The sequence below is a fragment of the Camelus ferus genome, chromosome 18 (genome assembly GCF_009834535.1).
Source record: "Camelus ferus isolate YT-003-E chromosome 18, BCGSAC_Cfer_1.0, whole genome shotgun sequence".
NCBI lineage: Eukaryota > Metazoa > Chordata > Mammalia > Artiodactyla > Camelidae > Camelus > Camelus ferus.
Genome location: NC_045713.1, coordinates 28,584,349 through 28,600,610, shown reverse-complemented (window position 1 = coordinate 28,600,610; position 16,262 = coordinate 28,584,349). Strand labels below are relative to the sequence as shown.

The window sequence follows — 16,262 nt, the reverse complement described above, 5'->3', positions numbered from 1 at the left end:
TGAGGATGAGGTAGGAGTGACTGTGTCCCTAACACCACACTGGACAATTTAACACAAACCTGATGAGTTTAAAATGGCACAAAACCGAAGAAACACAGGAAGAATAAACCAGAAATGACAGAAGTGAGTTACTTACAGAGTGGGTGGCAAAGGGGGGGAAGAGGAAGAATGGGAACTGGAGAATAGGGGTGAGGCAGTCTGACCTTCCTCTGAGGATCAGACTTAGAACCATAACAAAGCTTCACACCCTGCACATACTCAAAAACTAAAGTCATTATACCAAGCAACACGTGGAGGGATCCAACGTGAAATACAAGCGCTAGCAAATAATCCTAACTGTACTGCAAATGCATCACACCACAGAGAAGGGGGTGCTGGGTAGGCAGAAAGAACTGAACTGGAGAAGAACTGGAAACAGTATCTTGATCAGACACTGTAAAACTGAAGACAGTGAGAGCCAGGCTTCTCAAGGCAGAAGGAAGGAGTCATATTAAGAGGGGGAGGCTAAAATGAACTCTGTGCTGTCAGACTGGAATCAGAGGGAATTAGTATAACTGCTTTTGATACACACACACACACAGTGTATACAGAACTATCAAGGTAAGCATGTGTATGGGCATGAATAATACATGTCCTAGCTCCATCTGCTGGAAGGGCCTAGAACTAATGACATGTGATACCAAAGGGCATCTCTTACACCCAGATGTGGGTTTCTAAATGACACTCTCCAATAAAAGAGACCAGGGCTCCTTGGAGAAGAGCCTGATCCTACAGCTGGGTCAAAGAAAGAACAAGGTGAGCCTGAAACACCCTGTTGTGTCAGAAGTAAAGAATTGCTTGTAAAAGGATAGGGATTTGCTCAAAGGACACAAGATGCTCCTGATGGCCAAAGCTGGAGCAATTCGAGCAACAAATAACAACGATCAGTATTTTTCAAAACTGTCAATGTCATGAAAGACAAGGAAAGAGTGAGGAACTGTCAGAGGCTGGAGGAGACTAAGGAGAAAAAATAATTGAATGTGATGTGGGACCCCAGATTGGATCCTGGAACAGAAAGCAGACATTAGTGAAAACACTGGCAAAATTCAAATAAGGTCTGCAGTTTAGTTAACAATACGGTAGCAATGTTAACTTCTTAGTTTTGACAAAAGCACCATAATAAATGGTTAAATAATATGTTGACACTGAGGGAAACCAGATGAAGGTAGGCCATCAGGGAACTCTCTGTTTTATTGCTGCAATGTTTCTGCAAGTATAAAATTAGCTCAAATGTAAATTGAAAAAAAATGGCATAACATACAAATTCAGATCCCAAAGCTGTCAGAAGGAAAAAGCAAGACCCAAGAGAGGATATGAATTGGTAGAAGCAAAGACATCACTCTCCAAGAGAGTGCTGAATCTTGGTAGACACCCACAGATAAAAAGAGAAGTGAAAGAAAACCAGTCAGTAGGAAACTCATTTGACAGCCCGCCAAAGTCACCAAGATGATTTATTGGAGCAGAGGAGTAAGTAGTGACAGCCTGACTCAAAAGCTGAAAGGGGCCATTCAAAAACCTATTTAACTGCATTAATAAGAATGGACAGCCTGCCTGCACAGAACAGATTCTAACATATCCAAACATCACAATTTCAAAACTTTATTTTTCACACAGGGAAATTTACAAAAATGACACATTTTCAAAGTTCCTGCACATAGTGGAAATCTTGCTGGAAGAAGCAGCTTCAATTTGCAGTCTCCTGTGTACGAGGAGGACTTGACTTGGCAGAGGAAGTTTACAGTGTAAGAATGGTGCAAGAAAGTAACACTTCTCATCTCCACATCCAGAACCATCGCCCTTAAGCAGGGCTCCAGGGCTTCCTACAATAGGTCTTTGTCATTTGTAAAATAAATAATTTTGCCCTAAAATTAATGAAGCTTTAATATTTTAATTAAGGGCTTTGAATATGTTGAATAATTAAAAATTCAGAAGAATGCTCTCCCCTCCCCCACCAGTGGTCCAACAGTGGCATGACTCTCTTCAATTAATAATAATAATTTTAAAATCTCAGTTAAATTCTGTTAGCCAGGTAACTGGCCAGTTTACAGTCTCTATTAGCCACCCAGTGCAAGGTGTCAGAAAGACCACTGCAAGATATAACGAGATCTTAAAAGAACATCTGGGTGCAAGCAGTAGTTACCGAGCAGTTCCTGCAGCTGGTCACAAACACTTAAGTAAGTCAAGGTGTCTGCAGCGTGAAGACTGGCTTCTCTGTCACCTGCAACAAAAGGTGCTGAGTCCTCAGCCCTGTGTTCCTCAGCTACAAGGCAACCCAATGTGCACACAGCCACCACGTATGCCCACGCATCATGCCCTTCAAGAGACGTGGGGTGAGCAGAACCAACACTACCACGCCAACTGACTGTGAGCTTTGAGTAACAAACAGCCTTGCAAATCTCATTTACTTATTGCAGGCTTACCCCTTGCTATCTTTTATGAGGTTGGGTTTTTTCCTGACACTAACAGAATGCCCCAACCCTGCTTCCCACAGCACCCCCGTTGACCTTCTTGTGCCTTCCATACACCACTGTCACCATTTACCTCCTGGCAAGCACCAAGGATGCACCGAGACTGGGAAGATCTGAAATTCCATCTGGTTTCCATTCAGATTCATCTGGCTCAGTTGGATCTTTCTGGTTTGCATGAAGATTTTTTGTTTCTGGTTTTCTGCATAATGTTTTAATATCAGACTTCTTTGTTTTGATTAAAACCATTTGCTTAGTTAAACTGAATTTTTAATATTAAAACTTCAGTTCAGTACTAAGGTAAAGCATATGCATTCTATGACAAGACCTCAGTGAGGCAAGATACTAAAATTCTCAAACATCCCAGAAAGAATAAGAATTTCTTTTGTTGGCAAAAGAAAATACTTTTTTTCCTTTTTATTGAAGTATAGCTGATTTACAATATTGTGTTAGTTTTAGGGGTACAGCAAAGTGATTTAGATACACACACACACACATTTTTTTCAGATTATTTTCCATTAATAGGTTTTTAATTGTGCTTTAGGATTAGTAATAAAGGGTCCTGCCAGAACCAAAGCTACACAATTCACAATCACCAGCTAACAGACTCAGACTACCAGGAGCACACTCTGAAGTAGTAACCCAAGGATCTGCCTGCAGGAGACTCATTTTAGGAGATAACTGCTTCTCCCTGGGACACACGAATGATAAGGTCTGTATCCCGAGCTGTACAGTCCTATGCAGTAGCCACCGACCACATGTGGCTAATGAGCACTTGAAGTATGAGCAACTGAGGGACTTAATTTCTACCTTTGACTTTAATTAATTTAATTTAAAAGTGATACTCAACTTAGTTATTGGAAAACGTTTAAGGATGCTTAAGACAACATTGGTATGTAGCCTGAAACTAATATAATATTGTAAATCAACTATATTTCAATAAAAATAAAAACAATGTTTGGAATGTAAATCACATTTTCAACTGTAAATTTTATGAAATCTAAATACAGATCGAGTATTTCCAAAGAAAAGTTAGCATCTGAATTAAGATGTGCTGCTAAGTAAAAACGTAAAAGACTTGGTTCAAAAAAAGTAAAACATCTCAATAAACAATATTGTACTGTGTGACACAGGGAAATATACGCAGGATCTTGTGGTGGCTCACAACAAAAGAGAATGTGACAATGAATGTATGTATGTTCATGCATAACTGAAAAATTGTGCTCTACACTGGAATTTGACACAGTATTATAAAATGACTATAACTCAATAAAAAAATGTTAAAAAAAAAAAGTAAAACATCTCAATAATTTTATTCTGATTACATTAAAATACTACTAATTTGGGCGCACTGGGTTAAATGAACATACTATTAAATTAATTTCACCCCTTTCTTCTTAAATTCTAATGCAGCCACCAGAAAATTTTAAAATACCTCTGTGGTTGGTGTTAGAGTTCCACTGGACTGTGCCAAGGATGAAAAAGCAAGACTCACGTAACTCAGGAAGAAGATTAGGCTAAGATAGGAAGTCCAGTCTCCAGTAAGTCTTAGTAATGGACAGTTATCTGGGAAGGATACATAAAACAATTTCTCCAATTTTTCTCATGAAAACCCCTCCAATAGCAGAGAACGATTATTTTTAAGAATGTGTCACACTCTCTCCTTCAGAAAGGAAAGGGTGAGGCTCTAGACCATGTAACTCTAGGTATAAACTGCTGAGCTTCTGAAATTAATTCTCTCTCAGAGGCCTAGAGCAAACAGCACTCAGTGTCCTACAAAATAAGGTACCCAAAGATGCACTGAAAGAATGAACAGAAATGCCAGAGCTGAACAATGTGGAAATTTTTCACATCAAGACTGGCCATCTGCTCTCCGGGAGGCTTCCGTGTGAGTTAATCTCTCAGGAATCACAGAACAAAATGGAATCTCAGGTCAAGAAAAATACTGACAAAGATAACTGCTAACCAGTAAGTCATGATATACTTCAGAACGAGATACCACGGGATTAAACCACATGGCTTTTAATCAGCACGGCTAAGAAGTCTTTTACTCCCTGGGAAAACCCTCCCTTCTCTACTCCAGGAAGTAGCAACATTCAAAAGGCAAACCTGTATGGTGGTACCTCCCCTGATGGAAACAATCCTCATTTTACGCTATACTCTGCCATTTTTACTAAATTCCGCTTTCCCACTCTTCTTTCCAACGTTTTGGACAAGGAAGAGAAAGGAGAAATGACAGGATTATGTAAAAAGGGACAACCACCACCCTTCGATGTTGCATAGGGAGTCATGATTATTCACTAGATGATGACGACTTCACACATTTTCAATGTCTACTTCTCGTCAAGAAGACACCACTGAAGTCTGAGGGAAAATAAGAAGCCAATGCTAGTTGCTAAGTGGGAGACACAGCCAACCAGTGCAACAGGAGTTCCAGGAAGGGAGCTGATGGATGGAAATCCCCATTTGATGTCCACAATGTACCAGACATCATGCTAGCTGGGCAATATTTACAAATCCCACAGGATCTCAGCTAGGCCTTGAAAAATTAGGACAGCAGATATTAACTATGAGTGCAATGCTAAATGCATTCATCAAAATGAAAAGATCATCAAAGAAATGTGATAGGGTACAGAAAAGTCTGTTTTCAATGTACGAACTATAGCTATTGCTTGCAATTTTCCCCTAGAAATGTAAAATTGAGATCTGTATATTTTCAAAAATTCTTAATATAAAGCACAAAGCAATTATCTAGAAAAAAATATCTGGCAGAGAAACAACATGCACATTCTGGTACTTGCCGAAATATTGCTAAACTCTAAGTAGACACGTAACTCGTTAGCTGTGACGTTTTTTCTTTCTCGTGAGTTAAGGGAGAAGGGAAAGACAGAGCTAAATACCCACTGTCATATACACTAGTACGCTCTAGTTAACGCGAGCAGTGGTGTGAGGGTGTTTGGCTTGCTACCTCGTTAGTACATATGACAGTGCATATTCAGCGCGACAGTTTACGCTCCTCTAAAATTGTGTACTTAGAACTATATTTTTCTTTTCCGCCTCCCTAAATGAACCTGGGGGTTAGAATGCGAACATCTTTGAGAAGCCATTATTCTGCTACCACAGTGTCCTTGAGTTTGTTAACAACCTCCTCTGAGCCTCAGTTTCCTCACCTGAGATAGTAGCACTGAGATAACAATAGTACCTACTTCAAAGCGGGGTGGCAGTGAAGCCCAGATCCTCCAGCTAAAATGCTGGACTCTCAGAAGGGCTCAGTCCAGTATCAGCTTATCGTGCTCAGCTTTACACAAAAAATGGTCAAGTGGAGACCAGAACTGGTTTTATCTACACTGAGTTGCTTCACTATAAGCTTGTGACTTTATCATAGAAGTTGATCCCTGAGAGGTTTTCAAGATTTTAACGTTTTTGGTTCTTTGCCTAGGAGTCTTATTTCAGCTTCAAAAAACCAAAACAAAAAAACCCCAACAACCTTAAAGGAATAAGATAAAAACTCGAAGCATGCATATACATATTCCTAAAACAGGACAACTTTAAACAAGTAGAAAAAAAACACACAAAACAATTAGAAAGTAAAGACAGTGTAGCTTTTCAAATACATGGCTTTAAGGAATCAAAGTATCTACAAATGACCACCAAATTTGGTTCTGAGCTTCCCACACACCTTTGGCTTTTCTCAGCCCCATCTATCTTCCACTCTCTCATTCCTACACACTTACCTGAAGGCTGATTCCTCATTCTCCTGGGAAACCCTTCCCACCTTCAGCACCATCTCCTCCAAGTAGTCTTCCCTGATCTGATCCGAACACCCTGCCTCCACGCTCCCATGAAGCCTGTCACTGAAGTGTCACTGCACTCATATTGTAGGCAACCCCACCTACTGACTATACTAGCTGGTGGCACTACTGATGGTGAAGAACTAGTTTTGCTCATCTTTATAGCTGTAGCACATAGTGGATCCTCAAATGTTTGTTGAAGTAGTAAGGCGTGCTTCTCGATCTAACTCAAAGTGCAGGGATGCCTGTTTTTATCCTTAGTTTTTATCTAGCAGCATTTACAAGCCTTAAGAGATGCCATAATGGGAATAAAAGCATTTCCTATGAAATATGATCACACATTTCCTAAAATAATGGCAACATAATTTAAAAGTCAGTTTTAGGTATGGGAACAGAAAGAATGGAATTTCTGATGCATTTATTCTAATGTGTATTAATCAGTACCCAGAGGGTCTCAGAACACAGGCAGTTAGTTAGAAAAAAATTTCCTTCTGTAAGTGAGTATAGTGACAACAAATGAAATTATCTGAGAAAAACCAAGTGATCTAGAACCTGTTTCATTCACAGAGAACTGTTAAACCCCATGCCTGGTCCAAACTCCCAGGAGTTAGGCCGAGGAACCTGAGAAAAACAAAGCAATCTCAGAGTCAACCTTGCCTAAGAAGTCAGTCCCTTGTTTTTTCAATGCCTTTAAGAATGTCACTTACAGGAGAAGACAACCCTACCCTTCGGACCTCTTGATGTTGCATGAAATTTCACAATCTGATAGAATGCTCTAAAAAAGCTTTTCTCGTGAACTAGAATATGGAGGAGGGAGCTTTTTACGTGTCCTGACTCGATTCTACAAGCAAAGCACAGCACCATCAGATGCCACCTGGTGGAGTAGAGGGACCCTACACTGTAATGCCGCCTTCCTCCAATAAATTCCTATTAAAAAAATTCATTACAACAGTATTTTCCAAAGGTGTTCTTTAGAGAACTGATGCCGCAAGGTCCCCTGTCAACTACATTTGGGAATTCCTAAAGGCACTAGAACGCAGTGGGAACAACAGCTTTAGTTTAACAGTTCACTGGATTTTCCAGATGACAGTTAAGTACCAGGCGAATTTCAATTCATTTCATTAGGATTCATTAGGGGGCAGGGAGAAGCCAAGAAGAAGGAATAAGGAGACTGGATCAGGCAGAGGCTCCATCTGGTCCTACTGTGAGTGATTCCCGCACACTGGTCTACGGAACCTGAGAGGCCAGGTCGGAGGAGAAGTGGTGGGGCAGGGATCGGAGGTAACTTAACCCATGGCCAAAATCATTCTCACTAGAGCAATTTCAAGGTAAAGTGTCCTTTACCAGTCACTCAAACTTTTAGCTACATTGGTCAAGCAGGGTGTTTGAGTTGCAGGAGCAAGAAGACAAAACCTTGGCCTCAAGGCACTCAATTAAGTATCTGACCAAACCAGTTCAAACTCTGGTGAGACAGAGCTGCAGTCAGTTCTATAGTGAGAACACCCCAAAGTACAGTCAACTCTTGATATCCGCAGGGAACTAGTTCCAGCCCTCCACTCCCCCTCGAATCCCCAAATCCATGGATGCTCAAGTCCCTTATGTAAAACAGCATAGTTGTTTGCATATAACCTACACACATCTTCCGGTATACATCAAATCATCTCTAGATTACTTATACCCAATACAGTGAAGTGCTAAATAAACAGCTGTCAATACGATATAATGCTAAGTAAGCAGTTGCCAGGTGTGTGATAAATTCAATCTGTGCTTTCTGGAACTTCCTGGGATTTTTTTTTCTAATATTTTCAATCCAAGTTTAGCTGAATCCACAGGTGCAGAACCCATAGATACAGAGGGCTGATTATACAAAAAGAAGCAGGCACGGAGTGCTCCAGGAAAGGGAAGAGGAATGCCTGGTATAGATGCTTTTCAGTAAAAGAAACGGTACCGACTTTGGGTGCTTTCAGTCAGTGGCTTTCTCATTAAACTACCACAGATTTTTCGACTCCTACTTTACTCACCTGCAATGTACTTCACACTTGATGCAGCCTTGTAAAACAAGCACTTAACCCTTACCACCATCCTCCCCAATGTTACAGACAGACAGAGTCAAACACAGAGAAGTTAAGTGTTTTGTTTGGGTTTACAGACCGAGCCAGGGGCAGACAAAGGCTAAGAACCAGACCCTGCCAGCGCCCAGGCCACTGTTTCCCCCCAGGAGGCACTGCATCCCTTTTGAAGGTCAAATGAAAAACAGGATCAAAAATTGTTGCAAATTTTCTTTTAAAGAAGTCACTGAATCACAGCAGACTGTAACATTTTACCAGAACACATTTTTACAGCAAATAATGAAATAAGCATAAGACGGAAGAAAATCAAGTACACAACTTGAAAATACAACCCCTCTACCAAATTTTCTTTAGGCAAAAGGAGAAAGGGCCTGTCTGCCAAGATCAAAGGTGGAAAGGCTCCAAGGGGAACTGGCTCTGCGGTCTGGGAAGTATCCTGAAACACATACAGATTGCCAGCCCACTGTCAATCCTTCAGCACTCTGAGAAGATTAACCATTAATGAGGGATGCGTAAGACCTATTATAAAAATTGAAAGGAGGGGAATAAATGAATAATAATGCTGTGATCCAAGAAAGCGAAGCTAAATTTTATGAACATGTCAATTACCTCCAGGTCAATTTAAACATTTAATAAAATTCCAACCAAGATTCAGCCAAGTGCATAGATGGATATGAGAGAATATTTTAAAAAAAAATAAAAAGCAAATATTCCATAAAACACAAGAACTAGAGGAGGCAGAATTCAGACTTCACTAGGTAATTACATACAAAGCAAGAAATGAAATTATATTTACTCATTAAAAAAGAGGTATCTAGACCAAGAGAAAACACAGAAATGGACCCAATTACATGTAAGAAACTACTTTGTGATAGAGCAGGCATCATTAAGATGAGGGATAAAGAAGCATTATTTTGTAAACAGTACTAATTGTTTAGCCAATGAGGAGGGAGGAAAACCAACTGTGCTCTGTATTTTAAGCTAAAGTAAATCCAAATAGTATTAAGTGCCAAATACCTTTAAAATTCAAGAAGAAACTGAACTGATTAGTGATCAGATAGATACTTAGAAAAAAATAAATTAAGAAAAACCCCCACAGATTTAACTATATGAAAATACAGAACTGCTATATGCAAAAAGTGATAAAAGTAAAATGGCTAGGACAGAAACATAACAAAGGGTCGCTGCCCACAGCAGCGAACAGGAGTGTCGACATAAACTGATGAATCAGCACCAAGGCTGAGATCAACAGGTAAAGGACCCAGGTAATTAAGATGAAAGGAAATCGTTAAAACAGCAAAAGATAAGTCAGTTAAATGCGAAGGTGGTAAGTAAATTTTCCCTAATTTCCTTTATCATAATGTGTAACAATATCATACTTCAGACAGTCTTAAGGGAGTGTCAAAGTGTCACGGAACCGGACCCTACAACTAACTAAACTCATGCCATTCTTGAGCGTAGGGAACACTCCCCTCTTAGCTCACCCCCAGCACCTAGGCATGATGCTTCATGTATGCGTCATTCCCAAAATATCTGCAGACCGATGGTCAGCCAACTCCAAGAAATGAATGTCAGAGAGTGTCCTGGCTATTTCTAAGGCAATGAGAAAAACAAACAAACCATTAAGGCAATAGAAAGACATGTGCACTTTATATACACCCATGGCTTACTGAACCAGGACATCTGCTCTCTACCACACAGTCTAAACACTCCCTCAGCTGAGCTCGCAATAACCAGCGTTAAGTGTGTCAAACGTTCCTCAGGCCTCAGTTTGTGTACACAATCGAAACACAACAATGGCCTAGAATTTACATTTCAAACTGTCCCATTTTTAAAGAAAAAGTGTGCACGTGCTTCTCTTACTGAACACCGGCTATTAATAAGTGAAATACCGCTTGCCTTCAGGGCAGGAGGAAGAAAGGGGGGAAAAAACCCCAGATGCCCAAGGTAAGACTTACTTTAGGTAATCCTTTAGAGTACACACACTATAGAAAAATCATTCTCCCAAACAGATTTGTCTTTTTCTTCTAAAAATGGGTCACAAAAATGGGGTAAAAAATTATTAATGAGAATGAACTCAGTTCTTGCAAAGTTCATATGCAAAAGGAATTTATAAAACCCAACTAGAATAACAAAACAGGGAAGAAAGGGGTAAAGGTAAATTGAGCTAGAGTTACTCTGAGAAGAAATTTCATGTAATCATTTGTCAAAATTAGTGATTTGACCAAAGAAGTTCATTATGTACCTTCAAGTAGTTTTTTTAAAATCACTTTCCTTTGCTTGAAAAAAAATGAAAAACAGGGGTAAGTCAACTATACTTTAAAAAAAAAAAAAGGAGGAAAAAGGCTACTATCTGGTACTTGGAAAAATTCCCAAAAAGCAGCAAGATTTTGGAAATCTCTGAATGAAAAAGCAATTTAAAACGAATCATTAACACACAATACAAGCTAACTGGATAAAAAAAAAATCCTTTCAAATCTTGAAATAGCTTCTCCAACTCAAGAACTTGAATGTTACCATTTTAGTGATTGGCTCTAGGTTACCCTTTTATACATAATCTTCAGTTGAGATCTTCTTCAAAGGACTTTATTTAGTTTTCTAAGACCATTTTTGAACATCTGCCTAAGCTTCTTTAAGTTGCTAGTATTTTGTTTTCAAAATTCAAACTCTGACTCACTAAGTCTTCTTGGTCACCTGAAGCCATGCAGCTCAAAGTCTTGGAAGTGGACAGAAGATATGCTTACTGTGACAGCTTGATGTCCTCTCCCACTGTCCCCCACATGAAAAACATGAACACGGTAGATCCTCCATGCATAAAACCTTAAGATAATGTATATATTAAAATGGCCAGTCACATAATCGCTTGATGTATTAATGGTATCCTATTACAACACTCCTCTAAATATTAAAGCAATCTAATAGCCAGTAATGGGAAGATGGTTACATATTTTTGGTTGACCTACTGGGGGAAAGATGATATGGCCATCAATCTGGTCACTCATTGGGCAAATGGTGATTGAGCCCCTGCTATGTGCCAGACGCTGGAGAAAGAACACTAAACTGAAGACAAGGTCCCCACCCTCAGAAATCTCACAGTCCAGGGAAGACGACAGACAGTAAACAAATCATCTCGTAACTACACACATAAATACAAGCTGTGTTAAGTGCTATGAAAGAAAACAAGGCATCCAAGGGGGGAGACTGTGGAAGCGATATCTGAGCTGGAACCTGATGGATGATGAAGACGGCTTGTTTGATGGGCGAGAGCTGGGCCCTAGGAGCTGGGGAGGTAAGGGCACATTTCAAACAGAAGGATCAGCACATGAAAAGGCCCAAGTGTGAGGAAGAAGGGGTGAGACTGGACACCAGTTAAGAGTCCACTAGTCTAGTCTAGGGGTGGGGAAGGGGTTTGGACCAGAGTGGTAACAAGGAGATGAAGACAAGTGAGCAGACGAAAGTATCTGACAGAACTGACGCAAGGTCATGGCTGATAGAAAGAACGCGGAGCAATGTGAAAAAATGGCCAGGATACCAAGTTTAATTTAAAAAGTAGAACTTCAAATGATATATGATTTAGCTAAGTAAAAAAAAATATACATATGGATTTGAGAGTAGTGAACCTGGCAGAAGACTTACACTGTAATGTGACATGACCTTTATACTTACAAAAATACTTCTTGAAGGAAATGTATTCCTAGATTATGATGCATACAACTGACAATACAACCACTAAAAATTCTGACCAAAACTTACAATGTCAAACGAAAAGAGATTACAATAAAGTTTAAAGTGCAAAATACATCATTGCTGACACTGTGTGATCAAGCTGTATTTTTAAAAAACTAAACATTTAAGAGACTACATATGAAATAGCACAAACTTTTGTTTGCCAACAGAACATAAAACAATGTAACTATTTAATACAAATACAGAGACAAAGAATCAAGAAAATTAAATATATATTCATAAAGATAACATATGTAAAAGAAGATACCAATATACATACATTTCTGTCAAGGTACTAATGTCTTAATATGAATCGTGTTTACCTTTCTTTAATGAATGCAATGCTGAAGTGAAGAAGGTCACATAACCAGGAGGCTGGGGTGAGCCACTGAACTCAAAGTACCCAAGTACTCCAGGCTGCAGAACAAGAGCAGAATTAGATGACTGGGGCATCGTCAGTCACTGCGCAATGGGAAATATTTTAAAACAAGAAAGACGTGCCACTGTAATTTAACAATCGCAATTTGTTGCATTTCATTTTTTAAAAGTCACATGAAAAATGTTGCCAGTTAGGGCTGACCTTTCCCTCCAATTAGTCAGCAGGGCAAGGGATGGAGTTGCAGCAGCTTTACAGGGGCAATTCGGAGCTGAAACTTCCTTCCCTCTCCCTATGCAAGTCTTTCCACACTCTGTGGACAGTTTTCCTAGGTCCCTGGTTTGAAACCTCACCATCAAGTTCAAGTACTCATTTGGTTTTGTTTAGTAACTCCAGGCAAACTAGGTCAATGATTTCTTTGTAAACTTTCTTGCATTTCTTCCTCAACCTCTTCCTTTCCTCACTCTAAACACACCTTTATACTCACTGGAAATCAGGTTACCTCTGACTGAATCCACTGGTGTTTAAGGCCATCCTTTGAGGGGCTCTTTCCTCCCCCAACACTCAGAGCCCAGCATTCCACACTGGCGGCCCTTCTCTCTTGTCAGATCAGTCTACTGAGAGCCCTCCTGTTCCTCCATGCCAATTTCCAACTGCCCATTCCATTTCCCCAAGTTTGTCACAGAATGCCCCTCTATTCTGCAAACCAATTAACTGTCCCGTACCAGATACATTCTGCCTTCCTGTTCAGAATTTCTTCCTTCTTAGAAGGCCCTGTGGCACTCATTTTGTCCAGTTTTGTTCTATAATTGTATGTCTTAAAAGCCAAAGTGTGAGATGCTTGAGGAAACAGTGCTGGGCTTAGAATTTCAAGACCTAAGCTCAAATCTGACAGCCGAATGATCTTGGGTGAACCCTTCAATGTGAAGTCTTAGTTTCCTTATCTGGCAAATGGGGACAATTCATCATGCAGTTTTTGAGAATAATGAGCTTGATGAACTATAAAACACTAGGCAAATGTAAAGAGTCCTTTCCAGCCCTAAAGCACATAACAGCATTTTCTTAGTAAGTAACTGTGGAGCTGATATGATCACTTGGACAAAGATCCGAAAGGTAAAGTGGAAATTTAACCTGTCGGTGAAGTTTAAAATTGGTATGTCATATATAAAAGAGGAAATTTCTGATCTGTAGTGGAACAAACTACCTTTCAAATCTAAATCACTTATTTATTCTCATACGATTCCGTTATAATGGAATGATTTATCCATAAATAAACTAATTGGTTTTGGTTCTGGTATAAACTGAGACAGTCAGAGTGTTTAATGTTAACATGTTAAAAAAATCCAGAAAAAACCTAATTTCTCAAACAACTGAGGAAATCAGAAAGCAAAGTTGGGGGAGGGTACAGCTCAAGTGGTAGAGCGCATGCTTAGCATGCACGAGTTCCTGAGTTCAATCCCCAGTACCTCCTTTAAACATGAATAAATAAATAAACCTAATTATCTCCCCTCCAAAAACAAAAACAAAACAAAACAAAAAAAGAAAGCAAAGTTATCAAAATAGGATTTTCTTTTGCTAAACTCCTTAACATGTTTTTAACAAGCCAATTCAGAATTGGCTCAAAGCAGAACTATGCAGTGTTTGGGTTCTCAAGATATCAAACCAGGTTCTGATGAGCCTTTCTACCACAAACAAAGGAAGACAAGCTCTTCAGAAATTTTAATCAGTAAATACTGGATACAAGATAAAAATGAAAAATAATGGAAAGAAAACAGACTCATTTAAACTTCTTTCAACTTTAACCAATCTTCTAAATCAAAACCAAATGGAAGAAATTCATTCTAAATATTAAGAAATGTTTCATGGCTAAAAATTAAATGAGGTGAATTTCAGCTCTCTTCCCCCATCATGTTATCTCAGGTGGCTTCACAGGAGGAGACACATGGCCCATAAACATGTATATGTCGACATGCATGTATGCAACTATGTATGTGTTTTGGTATACACACTAACGGAAGGAAAAACAACCTGGATTCTGAGTCTTCATGGGAAACCCAAACAAAACCTTTAAAAATGAATAAAGGTTAGACCATTTGCAGGGGTCCTTTGCAGACCTCTCTACAGTGTAAGGGTTTATTCTTGTTGATGACACCACTGCTGCACTTTCCCAAGGGGCTATACAGCTTGGATGAAGACACCTCTATCCTCAGAAGATCTGATACTGAAGTTTCCAAGTAGTCTGACCAAAGAAATTTCACAAACAATACAAAGTGAACAACCCCATAAGCAAAATTATTTTTACTTTTCATTGCCAAAGAAATGAAGATCATAAGATTCAACAACTATGTGAGAGGATTAAAGTTTGTATGAATTATAGAATACTAGCTATTTAAAATGCAAGAAATAGGCAAAGTTTTTGAAACAGGTACTGTTTTTCAAATATTCACAATACTGTGACAATCTGTATTAAATTTTGAAAGGTGGCATGTTTAAGAATGTAACTTAAATGAACATTTCAAAATAATAAAAAGAGGAAATAAAATGAAGTGATAGTTATCTGTTTATGTCTATTGAAAATTATCATTTAAAAGTATTAAACTGGCTCTGGTTATGCTTCAGGTAAAACAAATTTTGCAAGCATTTCCCCAAAGTTTCAGTGTCTCCCCAACCAAAGCTGTATTTGAGAAATCATTATATATTTCAGAGTTTCCTCCACAGTTCTTTCTTAAATCTGGAAAAAGGGAAGTTTGGGAACAAAGCACATACACTTCACATACGTGGACCTTTCCAGGTCTACGTCCCTTGTTGGCTTGGCTGTAAATAAACCCAGGGGCTGGTTCAAAGCAGACAACTCAGACCTGCCTATTATACTTTTGAGGCTCTTTTTCAGATGAGCTGGCCGAGCGTGTGGGCCAGCCTGACACTGGACTGAGGTTGGGGTGGAAGCCCTGATGGTACACAGGCTGTCCCTCCTCACACTGATGCTCACCAACACGTACAGATCACCTACCCCAGGTTCCAGCTGCAGTGTTTCCATCGATCCCTCCCAGATGCTTGGACAGCTGCCTGGTGAACAAAACTGACTGTTACTGTTCCTCTTCCCTTCATCTGCCCAATAATCAGAGGTCTAATCAGGACACACAATGGTCACAAGGCACCACTGGGCCCTCATCTCCTACCACTCTCCCCTCTGCTCTGGCCCCACCAGTCCTGTTCCTCCCTCAGGACCTTTGCACTTACTGTTCCCACCTCCTGGAGCACTTTCTCCAAATCTCCTCAGGGATGGATCATATCACAAAGGTTTCACTCTAAGTTTCTGTTCAAATGTCATTTCCTCAGAGAGGTATTCTCTGCCTTCTAAAGTAGTTACGCCCTTCCTCCCTACACTTAGACCTATCTTTTCACCTTTCTTTCTTTTTGTAGCACTTATTGTCTGAAATTACCCTGTGTGTTAAGTTTCTTAGAGCTGCCATAACAATTACCACAAACCTGGTGGCTTAAAACAACAGAAATTTATCTCACAGTTCTGGAGGCCAGAGTCCAAAATCAAGGTGGCAGCAGGGCCATGCTCACTCTGGAGGCTCTAGGCAAGGATGTTTCCTTGCCTTTTTCCTAGCTTTTGGTGGCTGCATCACTCCAGTCTCTGCCTTCATGCTCACATGGCCTCCTTCCCTGTGTCTCTGTGTCCTCTCCTCTCATAAAGACACCAGTCACTGGATTTAGGACCCACTCTAAATCCACGAAGATTTCATCTTGAGATCCTTCACTAATGACATCTGTAAAGACCCTATTTCCA

General features: G+C 39.7%; 1 protein-coding gene across 3 annotated transcripts in view; it reads right to left on the bottom strand.

The window, feature by feature from the left end:
- Positions 1–16,262, bottom strand: part of TXNDC11 (thioredoxin domain containing 11) — a 55,836-nt gene that overhangs the window by 20,902 nt on the left and 18,672 nt on the right. For all 3 annotated transcript variants that reach the window (XM_032460777.1, XM_032460776.1, XM_014564582.2), the window contains one exon: positions 12,414–12,507. In XM_032460777.1, coding sequence (XP_032316668.1) covers positions 12,414–12,507 — 94 coding nt within the window. The remainder of the gene's footprint in view (positions 1–12,413; positions 12,508–16,262) is intronic.